Below are 16,759 nucleotides of genomic sequence, written 5' to 3' on the forward strand. Positions count from 1 at the left end.
TTGCTCCCGACCGCTCACACAGTCAGGCGGTCATCGGTCCCTCTTCTGCTTGGTCTTTAAAGGAGAACTCGGAAAAGATCTTCCTGAGCTGCCTGCGGCTGCTGCTGTGCAGTGCGGTGCTGAGTCTGGGCGAGGCTTTGTTTGGGAACCCCAGTGAGATGGGCTCCCTGACCCGCAGCCGTGTTCTCTTGCCTGCCCTGCTGCCTGTACTGCCTGAGTCATCCTGGACTCAGGATGGTAGGCCTTCTCTATGGGTGATACTCCCAGGAAGCACTCTGTGTGTCACACTAAGCCTGGCTGTCTCAGCTGGGTCAGTTTTGACATTAAAAATCCTGAGTCGATTCTGGCTCTGAGTCACTCCGTGACTCTGGACATTGGGTGTCTGATAACCCATCCCCTGTTGCATGGGGGTACCCGTGTGCTCAGGGTATTTAGCCACCACCCACGAGATGCCAGTAGCACGTGCCCACTCCAGTTGCCACCACCACCACCTCAGGTACCTACAGAATACTAGGGCTAAACACCGCCGATAGATTTTCCCATTGCTCAGCATTGGTGGCCAGGAGCCCTGTGTTGGCAATGATTTGTGGCTCCAGGCCAAGGAGTGCTGGGATAGATTAGTGCTGTCTGCCACGGGAATGGGACGGGGTGTGGCATCAGATGGTGTCCCTGGATTAGGCCCTGGTGATAAGAGAAAGCGCCTGAATACCCGAGAAGGTTCAGTGGGCTCTTCCTGGCACCTGGGCCCTGGCATTCGGTCGGTCGGGATGGAGAGGCAAGACAGAGACCTGTGGTCGTCCGTATTGCCAACGCGGCTGCAGCAGATGGCAGGTGTCTCAGGAGTTCAGAGGAAGGTGTGGCCTCGAGGCCTGGGGTGGTCGGGATTTTGTGGAAGGGCTTGCGGCCTCCTTGTCAATGAGTGGTTACGGCCCGGCCCAGACGTGCCCGGATCAGGTTTGTGTTTGTTGTCTGAAACCCCAGTTTGGGGGTTAATTAAGGCAATGGTGACAGGATTGGTGTATTTACACACAAATGCACACACATGCACAAACCTGTGTGAGCGCCCCTCTCTCCCCCCCATGGCCCTTTGTCCAGAGCTGGCTTCCTGTCTTTGGGGACCGGGCGTCTGAGGCCAGGAGAATGCTGAGCCACAGCACAAGCGTGAGCGTGTTCCGTGTGAGACCGTGCGAGGCAGACATCAGCTGGGGGGGGTGGGGCCCAGGTACAGAGTGCTGTGGTGGGCATGGATTCAGGAGGAAGGGCCCCATGGTTCTTGAGGAGTGGGGCTGGCTCCTTGTAAGGTGCCCCGGCTCCCTTGGGGGCCAGGCCCTCTGGCTCCTCCGTGCAGTGCGTGAGGGTGTGCCTGTCCTTTCAGGAGCACCTGCTATTCGAAGAATCCCACTCCAGCCAGCCAGCCAGCAGCCCCTCCCCGCACACAGAAACCCTTCCTTGTTAATTAGCTGGGCGGCCAGGGTTCCTGCTCTGACTGTATGGTATTTTAACGAGCCCCCAGCTTTTTCTTGGAAGAGGGTGGTGGGCGGGCAGGGTCTGCTTTCATTCCAGGCTTCCACTAATCCGAGAACTATGTAACCCTTGGCTATCTAATCCTGCTGTGCCCCCTCCCCACCAGCGGCAGTTCAGCGGAAGCTTCTGGAGCCGTGGTTGGCAGCATGCTGTTACCCAGCGTGACCCGGCAGTGTCCACACCGCTCGGGAGTGGCCGGCTGAGCTTTCGGAGTTTGTGCAGGGTTTAAGGAGAGGCTGCCTGTTCGCCACCTGGCCTGCGGTGGGTCTTCAGAATGTAGCAGCATCCAGCCCTGCCTCCGGGATCTCTGATTCCACTCTCTTCGTCCATCCTTGCCCCGCCCCCAAAGAGGGGGAGCCAAACGTTTCCTCCAGCCCAGCTCTTTAATCTCTTTGGAGGCAGCTTCCCAGAGCTGGGCTCTCTGTCCATTTGTCAGTTCATCCGTCCATCGGCAGCCCTCACAGGGCCACCCTCTCCTGCCTCCACATGGAGCAGGGCTGTGCAATCAGCCCTGACTTGTCTGGTCTCGTCTGAGGAGCTGGGGTGGGTGAAGCCCCAGGGTGGGGGGCGGGGGTGAGGACGGGACGTGGGCTTGGCCCAGCTCAGCAGAAAGTTGCCCTGAACCACAGTGAATGACTCCTGCCGAGTGTGCTGGTGATAAGGGAGTGCCGTGTGTGTGTGTGTGTGTGTGTGTGTGTGTGTGTGTCTCAGGGGCAGGGCTCTGGCCTCTGGGAGCAAGAACTGAGGACCTCGTGCACAGCCCTGGCTATCTGTCCTTGGAGGCCTATGTGTGGCCAGAATCCTGAGCAGCTTTCCGTGGTGGCTGCAGACTAAGATGAACTAGGAAGACAAACCCGGCTCCCTGTTTTCCGAAAAGGACCAGAGAGGGCAGCCCTGAGGGGCTTGGGGCTCCTGGGGGTTGGAGCTGGCCGATGGCAGCTCAAACCTTGGAGCCAGGAGTTCGGGGGCTGCTCTGCCTTGCCCCCCCCACAGTGAGGGGCTTAAGTGTAACATGGTTATGCCTGCTGGTCTCACGTCTCTAAAAAAAATGCTCTTTCTGGAAGAGAATCTGTGGTCAGTGAATCCTTTTAAAAAAAAATCCAACCCCACAGGCCCACCACGCTCTGCACGGTCGGCCGAAGTGAATGACCAGTCACCCTTTGGGTCCCGAAACTCTGGGGGTGGGTGACAACTTGGCTTAGCATCTTTCTGTCACCCCCTAGATCAACAAATTTACCTAACAACCAAGACTGACCCGCAGAGCCCCGCATCAGCAAGCTGCTGTGCTTAGCGAGCCTTTGCCCTGGTGGCCCAGGGACTGCTAACAGAAAGCTTGGTGTTCTAACCAAGCAGCTGCTCCCCCCTCGGGAGGAAGATGTGGGGGCCCATAAAGACAGTGGCTTCGGGAACCTATAAGGTTTCATTGAATCGGAATCCACTCCACAGCCGTGGGCTTAGGGCGCAGTCCTCTGATCGCTCGGGTGGGGGCTGCCTTTTGCCACCCAGCTTGTCTTGTCTCCAGTTCTGGCTCGGAGGTTTCAGCCGGGGGCAGAGCGCCTCCATTCAGTGCTGGGCACTGGGGTGCTCAGAGAAACGGGGTGCCTTTCTTAACCCGCCTGATGCCTGGGGTTTAGCTTCTGGGTAAAGGTCCTTCCAACTAAAGAGAGAGAAAGGAGCCAAGAGACGGCAGGCAGGTATGAAAGTCACGTTTCTACCCGGGGCTTCCGGAACATACCTGTGGTCTCGCACCAGGCCGCAGGCTCAGTGTTGACCTGTGTGTTAAGATCTAAGGTTGGTTGGGGCCCAGGATGCCGGGCCAGCTGGTCTTTGTGACATGCTGAAGGTGATGTTTCTCAAACATAATCTGGAACTCCCTAGAAAGAAGCTAGCAACTCCCTAGCAGGTTCAGGGCTGAAGGTCACTAACACGCCTCTCATTCAGAACCACTCGTGCTTTGAGCCGTGTGGGCGGCCCGACTCATCCCTCCCACAGGGGAGCGTCACAGGCCAGCCTCTCTCCTTCAGGATCAGGCTTGTCATGAGTGGCTTGGCTGTGTCTGTCTTGCCTCCTGTGCTTGTCCCCCTCCCTGCCACTCTCCCCAGAGCACCCTGGCCGTGACTGGTTTCCTTCTGTGAACAGCGCCCAGTTTTTCCTGCCCGTTAGGAGTCCTGGTGGCATTAGCTGTGGGTCATCAGCAATCCTCTCTGCCTTTTGAATTTCCCGCCAGCCCGACAGACCTGTTGGAGCTGTCTTGCCAGCCACTCCCTGACCCACCCTGCCCTTGGAGCTGAGATAGACAAACTAGCAGCTGCCCCAGCATGTCGGCCTGCACCTTGAACACTTACCTGTGTGGTAGAAGCTTACCCTGTATTGTGGAAGCTCCCTTGTATGCTGGAAGCTTACCTGTGTGGTAGAAATTTACCTGCATGCTGGAAGCATACCTGTATGCTAAAGGCTTATCTGTGTTCTGGAAATTTACCTGTGTGCTAGAACCTTACCTTTCTTGTATGCTGGAAGCTTACCTGTGTTCTGGAAATTTACTTGTGTTCTGGAAGTTCTGTGTTCTGACCCGTGTGTACTTGTGTTCTGACCCGTGTGTCAGAAGCTTACCTGTATGCTAGAAGTTTACCTCTCTTACATGCGATACCTATACCTATGTGCTTATCTGTGTTCTAGAAGTTTACCTGTGTGCTAGAATCTCACCTCTCATGTGCTGGAAGCTTACCTGTGTTCTGGAAGTTTACCTGTGTGTTAGAATCTCACCTCTCTCGTGTGCTGGATGCTTACCGGTGTTCTGCCGGATGCATTGGGGGAAGAGAGGACTTGTCTAATGTCAGGATCCTGGCCGAGGGCTTCCTGCTCCCTGCCTCAGTCTTCGGGGGACGTGGGCCTCCTCAGTGGAGTTCAGCCAAGGGCACCGGGCTGGGCAGAACCCCTGGCTTCTGGGCCTGGCCTGCTGCCAGGCGAGCGTCTCTTGAGCCTGGGCCTCCCTTGGTGCATGGGAGAGAACCACGGGAAGAGGCCTCCTTTGCCCAACGAGGGCCCGCCTGCCTTTCCCGTGACTGGGCCTGCACCTGCAGCCTTTAGCCTTATATCAGTCATGACCTCACATTGCACTCTCCCAGGCCCTGTGCTTGGTGGATGGGTTGCTTTGGAGAAACAGGAGCCGAGACTGAGGGGCCCATGTAGACCATGTGAGAGGGCAGCCCCTTCCTCCGGGGCAGAGAACCGGCGGGGATGGGGGCATCTTGGTACCTGCCCGGATGAAGCTTGTGAGGGATAGGGACAGGGCAGCCAGAGAGGCTGCAGTTTCTACCGACAGGCATTTCAGTACGGAGCTGGTGCCCGCCCTGCCAGCCTTACTACCCAGCTCAGAGCCCACAGTCAGAGCCCACAGTCTACCTTTTATACTGGAAGAAGGTTTTGCACCTGGCCTGTTTTAAGATCCTTAGGCTGTGCCCAGGAGGGTCTTGGGAGAGAAGTGACCCTTGGATCCAGGATGCCCTGAGACTCCATGTCTCAGGTTCTTCACCATGCTGATGGCGGGTGGGGGTGGAGGGGCTGAGGTGGGGCAGTGCTTGCGGACATCAACAGTACAGTCCTCCCCCACCCCTCGTGGGTGTTTTCTCTTTTGGTCCACCTTGATGTGGACACCCCGATGGACAGCCAGCCTTTCCCGTGTGTCCCCCCTCATCCCCCACCAGTGAGGCTCTGCGCCGGCCCCTGGGGGAGGCGCCCTCCCAGGAAGGCAAGGCTTCCCGTGACTCAGCCCCGCTCTCTGGTCTGTGCACTTCCCGTCGGGGCTGATGTCACTGCTGTGTGAGCGGCGTGGCCTTTTATGGACAAGAATCTGCTCACAGCTCCCCGCTCACAGAGGAAGTGAGGGGTAGGCCCCCAGCTCTGAAGTCTGCCCCCGGGTGAGGGTGTGTGTGCAGAGGCTTTGCCCACTGAGCTGGGCCTTCCCAGTGGGCTGGACACTCCTGTCCACCTTGGGCTGTACCTTGGGCCGTTTCCATCCTCCCCTCCCCTCCTGGGCATAAAATAAAACTGGCAGGGGTAGGGGGCAGCGGAGAGGGGCCATCCTCAGTCAGGGAATAGGAAACAGAGCCCCAAGCCAGTTCTCTGGGGCCAGTGCCCCCTCGGGGCAGCCCCGTGCATGTCGGGGAGTCAGACACACTGCCCGTTGGGCTGGCTCTCGGTGACGACTTGAGGTTGGTCACCTGAACTTGCTTTCGGGCGCCTTCGCCTTTCCGTTATCGACTGACACAGCTCACTGCATGCCCTGCCTGGAGACGCCCCTCCAGGGACTACAGAGCCGGAGCCTCCAAAGGAGGGGCGGAGAGTGGCACCTGGGTGGGGTGGCTAGGCCCTGAGGGGAAGGTGGGCACTTCTGGGTGCCTCAGAGCTTCTCTGTGAGGGAAGCCCCCTTTTCATTTCACCAGGGGCTAAGTCGCAGTGACCCAGAGAGGCCCAGGGGCCCAGCTGTCTGGAGGGGATGGGAGCCTCTGCCCTGGCCAGGTCCGTTGGGCTCCCTCTGACCTGCTCTGCAGTGCCCTGTGCCCACAGCCCCTCCTCAGCCAGTGCTGCCTAGCCTCTCAGCTTCTGCTGCCCCCCGTGGGGATTTGGAGAGATTCCCCCCCCCCCCCCCCCCCCGCTTGAGGAAAGGTTTCTGCTTTTTAAAGAGCTAGATTGAGGACCACCCAGGAAAGCCAGCCCTGCCCCCCCTCCGCCTATACCAGATAGGGACCAAGGCAGGGTGGGGGCCCCTAACTTTGTTTCTCAGAACAGGGTTCCCCTGAACTCTGCAGGCCCCGTATCCTGAGGTGCGAGTGTGGGCGCACATGTCTGTCTGTCTGTCCATCTCCCTCTGTGTGGAAGAAGGAAGGGCGTTTCCAAATAGGCCTGCAGCCCTCACCCCAAATAAGGAGTTGAGTCACAGCCGCCACCCTGGGCTAGACCCCGGGGGTGTTCCTCTTCCTGCCAGATGAGAAAGTGTGCCACAGAGCGGGCGGGATAAACCGAGTCAGGCAGAGGGCTGATGGTTCTCCGCAGGGCATCCGCCTCTGTGCTCCCAAGCAAACCTGGAAGTGCGGCCTTGAGAAGGGACGTGTGCAAAACGGGGCTAACAGTACCTGTCTTATCTGCCTTGTGAGGGCGGCGGGAGGTCACTGTAAGATAAGGGACCGGACTGTAGGACTTGGCTGTAAGGGCCCCGGGCCAGTCACCCAGGCCAGGTGGACTAGGTGGGGTGGAGGCAGGGGGCAGCTCCTATCAGCTTTCCTCCCCGTCCCCTTGGCCAGGTGACTATTCTGGCAAAGTAAATGCAGGTCCCCTGAGCAGAGCAGTCAGACATCTGTCTAGAGGGCTCTTTCAGGGTGGCACAGCTGCTAAGGCAGTGGTTCTCAACCTGTGGGTCACGACCCCTTGAAGGGGGGGGGGAAATCAAATGACCCTTTCACAGGGGTCACCCGATTCATAACAGTAGCAAAATGACAGTGATATAGCAACGGAAATAATTTCATGGTTGGGGCCGGGGGTCACCACCACATGACTATATTCCGGGGTCATGGCATTAGGACACTTGAGACCCACTGTGCTAATGGGAGGGTTGAACTCACTAGCCATTCCCTAGGGAGAAAGACGTGGCAGCCTGCTTCCGGAAAGAGTCCCTCTGGTAAACCCACGGGCCGTTCTCTGCCCTATAGGGTCGCTCTGAGTCCCAGTGACTCTCCAGCAACAGGCACCTGCTCAGGAGCTGGGGGTGGAAGATAGAGGAGTGGGTGAGCCGGGCCTCAGGACAGCATGGCGCTGCTGAGCAAGTTTGGGTCTGGATTGTGGAGTTTGGAGGCTATGCAGACCTCCACTCCAGTGCGTCTGTGCTCAGGGCACGTTCCACACAGATCCAGATGCGTGTGCATGCCTGTGTAGGTGAGCATGCATGTGTGTGCACATGTGCGTCTGTGTGTACACACACCTGTGTGTCTGTGTGTCTGCATGCGTGTTGCTTTGTGTGCTCCTGTGTGCGTGCACATGAGCCTGTGCGTGTCCATGTATTTGTACCTGTGTGCACGCATCTCTTGCGTAATGTACCAGTGTGTCCGTGTGCACGTGTGTCCATGTGCACGTGTGTGCCTGCACGTGTGTACGTGCGCGTGTCTGTACAAGCGTGCATGTGTCTGGGGCTCTGCTTCCTGTTGTTTAGCTGCTCCTGACTCCTCACACAATGAGAGGAATCCCAGTCACCCCAGGCCCCGGGCTGGGCAGCCCTGAGGAAAGGTTTCCTGCAGAAAGGATGGGGCATGCTTCCTTTTATGGTAGCGCCCGTCCTTTGCTGCCTGCCTTCCGCCAGCTTGCCTGCATGCGCAGGTACATTCTTGCCGGCTTTGGCTCCAGAAAGCAGCGACGAAACATGGAGACAACAGGGGGAAGCAGTGGGGGAGGAGGGGAGCTCACCCCGGGGACAGAAGCCCTGACCACAGGCTCCTGAGAGGGAGGGAAGGTGCTCGCCCTCTTCCCAGCCTCCTTCCAACCACTGTCCTATTGAGGCTGTGCCAGCTCCAGTGTTGGCATGGGCTTGGCAGCTTGGGAACTGAGAGACCACACAAGCAGGCAGGCAGCAAGCAGTCCGTCCATCCATCCGTCTGCCCCCTCTGTGAGCAGGTGCGGGGTATGCCTGAGTGAACATGCAGTGCAGCCACCACCCCCCACTTCACCCCCTGCCCTGGGTGTGATTTTTGTCTTTCTCCTTTTTCTGTCCTTCCCTCTTGCCCTCCTGAGTGACCAACAGGCAGAAGGTGCTGAGGGAAAAGGCAGTGGGCCAGCTCAGGGGCACTGTGAAGAGGCAGGTGACCTGACCTACGGCGGGCCTCGCACAGCTGACTGGCTGGCTCTGTCTCCCAGGCCAGGCGTCGTCCCAGCGGCCAGTCCTGTGGGCCTGCCCCCCTACCCCCACCCCTGCTCTTGGGCAGCGAGTGCCCCTCAGAACCCACCACATTTGCGTTTCTGCCTGGTTCCATGTGCTCCTCTGTGAGTCCTGGTGGCACAGTGGTTAAGCACGCAGCTGTGCGTGGGAAGGTTGGCAGTTCACAGCCACCCAGCTGTTCTTCAAGAGGAAGATCGGTTACTGCCCTGCTTCTGCAGAGCTGCCGGGAGCCCTGGGGGTGGGGGTACATGGGCTGCTCACCTCGAGGCTGGCAGCTTGAAACCAGCAGCTGCGCTGAGATAGAAAGATGGGCTTCCCGGGAGCCCCCTGGCCATTCTACCCTGTCCTATAGGGTCGCTCTGAGATAGAAAGATGGCTTCCCGAGGAGCCCCCTGGCCATTCTACCCTGTCCTATAGGGTTGCTCCGAGGCACGGAGTTTAGATTGTTGGTGGTCGACCACTCACATGGGGATCCATGTGGAGGGCAGGTCTCTCCTGTCGGGCAGGGTCAGCCAGGCCAGTGCCTATGACCCTATTGTGTTGGGGAGGCGACAGACACGTTGGCTTTTCCAGATAACCCTGCCTGGGTGCTCATAGTAAAGAGATGTATGTTAGGAGAAAGGAAGCTGAGCCATGGGCCTCAGGGAGTGCCCCACAGCTCACATCTGTCCACAGACTGGCCCCACAGACTGCCCCCAGGGCGGGCAAAGCCAGTGAGCATGGCGAGGGCCCAGTGAAGAGGGCCAATGTCTGTTTTCAGCTCTTGCTTATGGTTGGGTGCCCAGCGCTGAGCTGACTCAAGCTAGAAAGTCAGGGGGTCCCATTGGGTCTCACTGTCCACGCGTGGACCACGCACACGTTGTCCCCCCCCCCCGCGGGAAGCGGGCTGTGTTCTTGCTCCCCGGGGAGTGGGGGGCTTGGAGAAGCTCTGAGCTCACAGAGCCCCCTCCAAAGCCATCATCCTGACAAGCGTGCCTCAGTAGCTCCCGTGTGTGAGACGCCGGGCTCCCTCCACACGTGCTATTTACATGTCTCTCCCATGTGAGTTGTGTGTACATAACTCCCTCCACGTGTTATGTACACACAGCTCCCATGTGCGAGATGCCAGTCTCCCTCCATGTGTGTTATTTACACATAGCTCCCCCATGCAAGATGCTGGGCTCTCTCCACACATGCAATTCACGTGTAGCTCCCGCGGGCGACACACCGTGCTCCATGTGCGCTGTTTACTCGAGTGTCTGGGAGGTGTGGACTGGAAAGTGGTCGCCGGCGCCCATATGTGCTTCGGGACAGGCCTGGCCATCTCCTGGAAAAGCCAACCACTGACGATCACCGGGGGAGCCCTGGGTTGGAGTCTGTGGCTGGCAGTTGATTGGTTGTTGTCCCCCTCTCGCAGCGGGGGGAGACTGAGGCTCCGAGGTTGCGCACGGTTCACACTCCCTGCAGTAGGCATTGAGCCCTCTAGGTCTGGTCTATAGCACCACCGCCCGCCACCCCCAGCTGCTTCATGGGCACAGCTTCTTTTCACGAGGGAGCCCTGGAGGTGCTTGTGGGTAAGCATAGGGTTGCTAACGGAAAGGTGGGCGGTTCAAACCCGCGGGTCGCTCCTCAGGAGAAAGGTGAGGCTGCTTGCTCCCATAAAGAATTACCTCCTTGGAAACTGTTGTAGGGTCACCATGGGAATCACTGGGGCCAGTATGGAAAAGAAATGTTGCACACCTTGACTGTGAAGCCCGAAGCCTCTTCGTGAACACCCAGCAGCCGGCGCCAGTGCTCAGAGCACAGCCTCCTGGGGGTTTCCCATGGACCAGCCTTCCAGATAGTGAAGCTGAGAGCGCACGTCTGGCTTTATGGGGACAGGACAGCACTGTGGCAGTGGCCAGCTGAGCCCTGGGCCTGGAGGCAGCTCCTTCCCCGTGAGTCTGGCGGCCAGCCTGTGTTGACGGGGCTGCGGCAGTGCGAGGAGTCCGACGGCGGGAATGTTGGAGCCTTGGTCCTCCTTTCTGAGAAATTGGGACACTTGCCCATCAGAAGGCAGACTGGGAGGCTTTGCATCCGCCTGGAGTGGTGTTAACCACGCCCCTCATGTTTCCTTTGTTTCAGATCGGGAAGATCAGTCCATCTTGTGCACGTAAGTGTCTCTTTGCCCCGTCTGCTTTGTTCCCGAGTCTCCCCCCCCCCCCCCCCCCCCCGCAAGAACCTGGGCAGCAACCTCCATTCCCAAGTCCGAGACTCCCTGCCTTGCCCCAAGAGACGAGCTTTAGTCCACGGCCAGAGATTTAATCTGCCTTCCTCAAAGGAGCTAGTGGGTGGGTGGCGTTCACAGCCCAGAGGAAACTCAGTCTCCCTCCTTTGGTAAGCCCAGTTGGGGCTGTTTTGCCAGTTCTGAGACCCCCCGCACAGCAGGTCTCCCCCAGGAACCTGTCCCTGAGAGGAGGCTTTCTTTACCTGCCTGCCACCCTCTGAGCACCTCCCCGAAGAGGGTGCTCTTAGTACAGAACAGTCCTGCTAGGGAACAAACATTCAAAGGAATAGGCACCTTTGACCTCCAAGTCAGTGGTTCTCACCCTTCCTGATGCTGAGACCCTTTAATCCAGCTCCTCATGTGGTGACCCCCAACCATAAAATTATTTTTGTTGCTATTTCATCACTGCCATTCTGCTACTGTTATGAATTGGGTCACCCCTGTCAAAGGGTCGTTCTACCCCCAAAGGGGTCACAACCCACAGGTTGAGAACTGCTGCCCCAAGTCAACAGCTGCCTTAAACTTAAAACCAAGCCCTGAAGTATTTGAATGTGCAGTGACCAGGGCAGCGGTGGGGTTCAGTTCCCCTCTGACAGGCCCCACCTCCTCGAGGACCGTGGGACCCGAGCTGGCACTGCCCCCCTTTCCTGCCCCTGGGTGTTGGGTTCCTCGTGGATGCCCAGCAGGATGGCAGGCTGGAGGGCGTTTCCTAGGAAAGGGCAGATAGGAAGGGTGGGGCTGACCTGCCGTGAACCTTCTGGATCCTTCTCTTGGCAGGGGTGAGTCTGGAGCTGGCAAGACAGAGAACACCAAGAAGGTCATCCAGTACCTGGCCCACGTGGCCTCCTCGCACAAGAGCAAGAAGGACCAGGTGAGTGCGGGGTCTTGCCCGGGTGCCGCCTCCGGCCCTCTGGGAGTCGGCTGCAATAACTGGGCAGTGTGTGAGCTGCGGAGGCAGAGCCTGCAGGGATTCATGGCTTTGGCTGACCGTGAGGGCGCTCTGGGGAACGGTCTCAAACCTGTGTCTCCCCTCCTCCTGGATTTTGGAGTTGACATGGAAACTGGCAGTGGCCCAACCCGGGGTTTGCAGACCAGTGCCCGGGGGTAGCTGCCCGCTGCCCTGCGAGCAGAGTTGATGCCCGCCTCCAAAGTCGGTCGGAAGGATTGGAAGGCCAGGCCCCATGGCTGGTGGAGACCTGCCTCCTTTCCCCACTGGGTGGGCAGCCCCCCGGGGAAGAGAGAGGGCGGCTGGAGCGGCGTCTCATGCCCGTTTCTCTCCCCCTCCCGCGTGGTGGACTGTGTCGGCCCCGGCAGTGTCCCGGCTAGGTGAGCTGCACGTTTCTGCACGTTCTGCACCAGGAATGCGTGTTCTGCCCGTCGTGTGCCCAGTCAGTGGACTCCTTCCTTCTTCCTTCTTCAGCAGCAGTAGTAGCTTCTCACTCCACCGTGGTCACTTTTGCAGCTAGGACTCTTGTCTTTGGCCCAGCACACTGACTGGCCGGGAGGGGGGGTGTGGTGCACAGTGACCTCTCCCGCACTCTGAAATGACAGCGCCTGCTGCAACACCGGTGAGGCCACCCCGGCTCGCTGTCCTCGGTGGGCTGACCTCCGCACAGCAGCAGCGGGATGGGCGTGGAGCCCAGGGCTCAGAGGCTGAGCCGGAGGCGAGCAGCCGTCCGTGTCACCCGCCATCGCTCCATGCTAGCCAGCGGCAGTGCTGGCTGGGGCAGGGGGCCCACGTTGGGGCTGCCCACCGGCTGGGGACGGACACCCAGCCTTAAGCATGAATGTGTGGTGCCCTCTCTCCCTCTCTCAAGCACACGCACCCCTCTGAACACCTCCGTGTGAGAACCGAGTGCCACTGGGGGGCCTCTGCATGCAGGCGGGGGTGTGTCCTGCAGGATGGCCCGTGGAGCAAGCCCCTCCTCTGGAGTGGCACCAGGAGGAACTTGGCCCGGGCCAGACTCCTCTTGGCATCCTGACTCTTTACAGAGGGCGCCAGGAGTTATATTTAGAAACTAATAAGGTCTCCGCTCCCTTCCCTTCGCCCACCCCGGGGTTTTCCAGTGTTTTTGGGGGCTATTTTAAGAGCCCAGTGGTGAGGTTAGGTGTTTTCCGGCTCTGGCCCGTCCACCTCTCAACGTCGCAGCAAATTGAAGTTTCTAACTCCTGATCGAATGCCTGGTGCCCCGGAGGGAACCGTGAGTGGGAGGCAGGGCACAGTGACACACCTCACACAGACCCGGTGCTCTGCCTGAGCGCCCAGGATGGGTGGGGGCCACCCTGAGCACTCAGCAGTGACGTCAAGCCTAGGGAACACATCACTGATCTCAGGGTGCAGGACGCGCGTGTTGCCCTTGCCTCTGAGTCCACTCAACCTGCTGGCGACGCTGGCCCTGGCTCTTATTGACCCTGACGCCCTCCCTTTGGGCCAGACGCACTGGTTTACCTGTTGGCTTTCCACAGAGGAGCCCTGGGCACAGTGGGTACCAGTAGGGCTGCTAAGTGCAAGGTCAAGAGTTCGAAGCCACCAGCCACTTCTCGGGACACGGAGGAGGCTTTCTGCTCCTGTGAAGCGTTACAGTCAGGACACTCACAGGTGCATCGCTACGCTGCCCTGTAGAGGCGACGCGGGGCAGAACTGACTCCCATCTGTGGATGTGACGTTTTCCCCCCTGGGTTTGGTGGCTTTTCACACCCCGTCGGGGCGTCAGATCGTTCTTGAACTGGGGTTCACCAGGGGCACTGGGTACCGCAGATAGTGAAGCACTCAACGACTAGCCCTCAAAAGAAAGGCCTGGTTCACCAAAGGTCACAGCCATGGGAAGCCCTGCGGAGCACTGTCCTCCGCCGACACTCGGGGATCGCCGTGAGTCGGGATCGACTCCATGGGCATGGGTTAGCGGGCTGTCGGAGGTCTGTGGTGGCACACTTTCATCCTTGGAGACCCCCCTCCCTCTACCTGAGACCCCTCACCCCCCACTGGGCTTCGACTTGCCTCCTCCAGTCTCCAGGCAGAGCTTCAGACATGGTGGTGGGGCTGCTGGTCCTGGTCGCAGGGCCCTGGGATCCCTCTCCCTCCCCAATTCTGTGTTTCATGTTTAATCAGAGCCCCCACAAGCCCTCTAGAAACTGGGCGGGCAATTCCGAGCCTCCAAGCTTGTGTCTCCTGCCTCTTGCTCTCTGGGTACACCGCTCAGTTCATTGAAAACTAGAGGCTGCTCCTGTGCCCGTGAGATTTCCAGCGGTGGGAAGCGTTCCCATCTTCAGCTGGGAGCAGTCCAGACTCTCCCTGCCACAGGGCCAGCTGCAGGCCTGGGTGGGCCTGGCGCGCCTGGCTGCAGGGAATGGGAGTGGTGCGGCCCTCTGGCAGACTGCCCTGAACTCCCAGAGGTGCTTTCTGTCTATTGGGGGAGAAGCAAGCCTCCCAGTCTGGCTCTACAGTGGTGGGTGGCAGTCTGGTACCTTCCCCACTGTGCTAGGCCCCCACCGAGAACTCCGGGCTGTGGGCTGGCCTATTGACCCTGGTCGGCGGCCAAGGGTCTGGAGCAGGGCCTGTGTTTCTCTGTGTCGTCCAGGAGTGGAAGGGGGACGGATGTTCTGGGGGTTGTCAGGTAGCATGGCCTACTGGGCCTCCCGCTCACCTTTCCCCCGGGCAGGTCTCCCAGGACCTCCCTTGCCACCATCCTGCCTTCCCGTCCCTCCCGGCAGCCTACATTCTGGGAAGGCCCTGGCTCCCCTCCAGCCTTGCTAATAAGTACCGAGTCCGCCCAACTCCCGAGGGCGCCCAGGTGTGCAGGTGACTCGAAGTGCGTTTTCCTCCACCTGGCAGTTTGGGCCTGATGCAAGGACCCCATGGTCAGCAAGGCTTAAGTGCCAGAGACCCAACCAGGCAGGCACGGTGAGCTGCCCTGACGAGGGTCGGGACCCTCCATCCTGGCGTGCTGGACGCACAGATGGATCTGCCAGCACCTGTCACCTGCCCACCGGGACAGGGTCACCCGCCCGGGCCTCGGTCCCTGCCTCACTGCCCTGTGGCTTCCCTCTCAGGGTGAGCTGGAGCGACAGCTGCTGCAGGCCAACCCCATCCTGGAGGCCTTTGGGAACGCCAAGACCGTGAAGAACGACAACTCCTCCCGCTTTGTGAGTATGGACAGGGCAGGGGTCGCACCCGGAGGTCCCCAATGAGCGCATGCTCCCGGTCAGGTCCTGCTTTATAGGCTGGCGTGCCTCTTTGTGACCAGGAGACACTCAGCCCCCAGGGGCAGGTGAAGTGGCGAGGACCACTTTCAGAGTGTCCCCTTCCTCTCCTCAGAGAGTCTGGGCAGCTCGTCTTCATCGGCAGGCTCCAAGCCAAGTGGCATCTCCATTAGCCTCAGGACCAGTTCGGAGGGGGTGAGGGTGGGGAATGCTGACAATGGTGACTTGGGTCCCCTGACCGACATTCCACCCCCTGGAGGCAGAGGTTGGGGACTTGTTCCTGGTCCCTAATGAGGGGACCACTCACCTCTTGTCTGTTTTTGTCAGGTCAAGATGCGTGGGCCACTCACTTCTTGTCTGTTCTTTCTCAGGGCAAGATGCGAGGGCCACTCACCTCTTGTCTGTTCTTTCTCAGGGCAAGTTCATTCGCATCAACTTTGATGTCAATGGCTACATTGTGGGTGCCAACATCGAGACGTGTATCCTTGGGCTACTTCTGAGGAGGGTCTGGCACTGAAGGAGAAGGGAGGACGCCGGGGACGGGGGAAGTGATACTGAGTCCTGACCCCACTGACTCTCCCCAGTGGCCCCATCTCCTGGGTCTGGGAGTAAGGAGGCATCCTGGCATGAGCGCACTGCACACCAGCTCAGGGTCTTGTCTCTCTTTCTACAGAACCTGAGAGTCTGCTTAGAGGGACCGGGAATGAATGCTGGTTCTTGGGAGGGGCTTAGGTACATAACACTCCCTGCTTCCGGAGGCCTGTGTGTCAGCCTCTGCTTGTGGGCACCCACTCACCTCCTGGCCCTCGGCGGCTGGACAAGAGGCAGCCCTGGGAGGGCAGAGGACCACGGGGGCCAGGCTTCACCTTGGGGTTCTGTTGAGCTACACTGTGGAAAAGCTGGGGTCCTTTGACCGGGAGGAGGAGGGGACGGGGAGGGACTGCCGTCCCTGCAGCGGGTGCAGCTCCTTAATGGTTGCCAAGATCTTCTGGAGAAATCCCGAGCTATCCGCCAAGCCAAAGACGAGCGCACCTTCCACATCTTCTACTATCTCCTGTCCGGGGCCGGAGAGCACCTGAAGAGTGAGTCGCTGGAGGCTACCCGGTGCTGGTCTTGGGTGGTGGGTGGGTGGGGGTGAGGGCGGGAAGAGCAGCACGGTGCCCTCTGTGCTGTCTTAGGGACTCAGTCTGGAGAAGAGGCAATGTCATGGGGTAGCTGGTGTGTGCCACCCCCACTGACTCCCTCACGCCCTCTGGCTCCACAGCGGACCTCCTGCTAGAGCCGTACAACAAGTACCGCTTCCTGTCCAACGGGCACATCACCATCCCCGGCCAGCAGGACAAGGACATGTTCCAGGAGACCATGGAGGCCATGCGGATCATGAGCATCCCAGAGGACGAGCAAATGGGTACGGGGCTGGCCCTGCCGTGGCTTCGGGGCAGGGGCTGGTCACCCACAGGCTTGCTTTGAGGCCAGGAGGAGGAGGAAGGCGGGGGCTGTGGGGTTCAGGGTTTGCCTGCAGCAGGCAGTCTCCCCGTGGAGGCAATGCTGTTCTGATCCTTGTCTCACCCTCTGCGGGGTGGGGGCTGGAAAGGTGGGGAGGGACAGCCCAGGGTGAACAGCAATGTAGACCAAACCCTGGGCACGTATGTGGTAGGGCGGGGCAGGGGTGGGGATGGGGGAGCTACCCCACCGAGTTGAGTCTTTAGTCTGTGTGTGTGGTGGGGGCGGCTTCCCCACCTGTGTCTCCTGAGGGTGCAGTCTGTGGTGTGAGCTTGGGGGAGGGAGCCACGCTCACCTGCTGAGGGCTCAGTCCTGGGTCTGCTGCTGGGCCAAGGGGTTTGCCCTGCTTTTGTTGCCATCAGAGA

The 16,759-nt window shown here is 59.5% G+C and overlaps 1 protein-coding gene across 2 annotated transcripts in view; it reads left to right on the plus strand.

The window, feature by feature from the left end:
- Window positions 1–16,759, plus strand: part of MYH9 (myosin heavy chain 9) — an 89,138-nt gene that overhangs the window by 41,203 nt on the left and 31,176 nt on the right. For both annotated transcript variants that reach the window (XM_075550993.1, XM_075550992.1), the window contains 6 exons: window positions 10,550–10,577; window positions 11,469–11,562; window positions 14,742–14,834; window positions 15,307–15,370; window positions 15,875–15,973; window positions 16,156–16,299. In XM_075550993.1, the coding sequence (XP_075407108.1) occupies window positions 10,550–10,577; window positions 11,469–11,562; window positions 14,742–14,834; window positions 15,307–15,370; window positions 15,875–15,973; window positions 16,156–16,299 (522 nt within the window). The remainder of the gene's footprint in view (window positions 1–10,549; window positions 10,578–11,468; window positions 11,563–14,741; window positions 14,835–15,306; window positions 15,371–15,874; window positions 15,974–16,155; window positions 16,300–16,759) is intronic.

The sequence above is a fragment of the Tenrec ecaudatus genome, chromosome 6 (genome assembly GCF_050624435.1).
Source record: "Tenrec ecaudatus isolate mTenEca1 chromosome 6, mTenEca1.hap1, whole genome shotgun sequence".
NCBI lineage: Eukaryota > Metazoa > Chordata > Mammalia > Afrosoricida > Tenrecidae > Tenrec > Tenrec ecaudatus.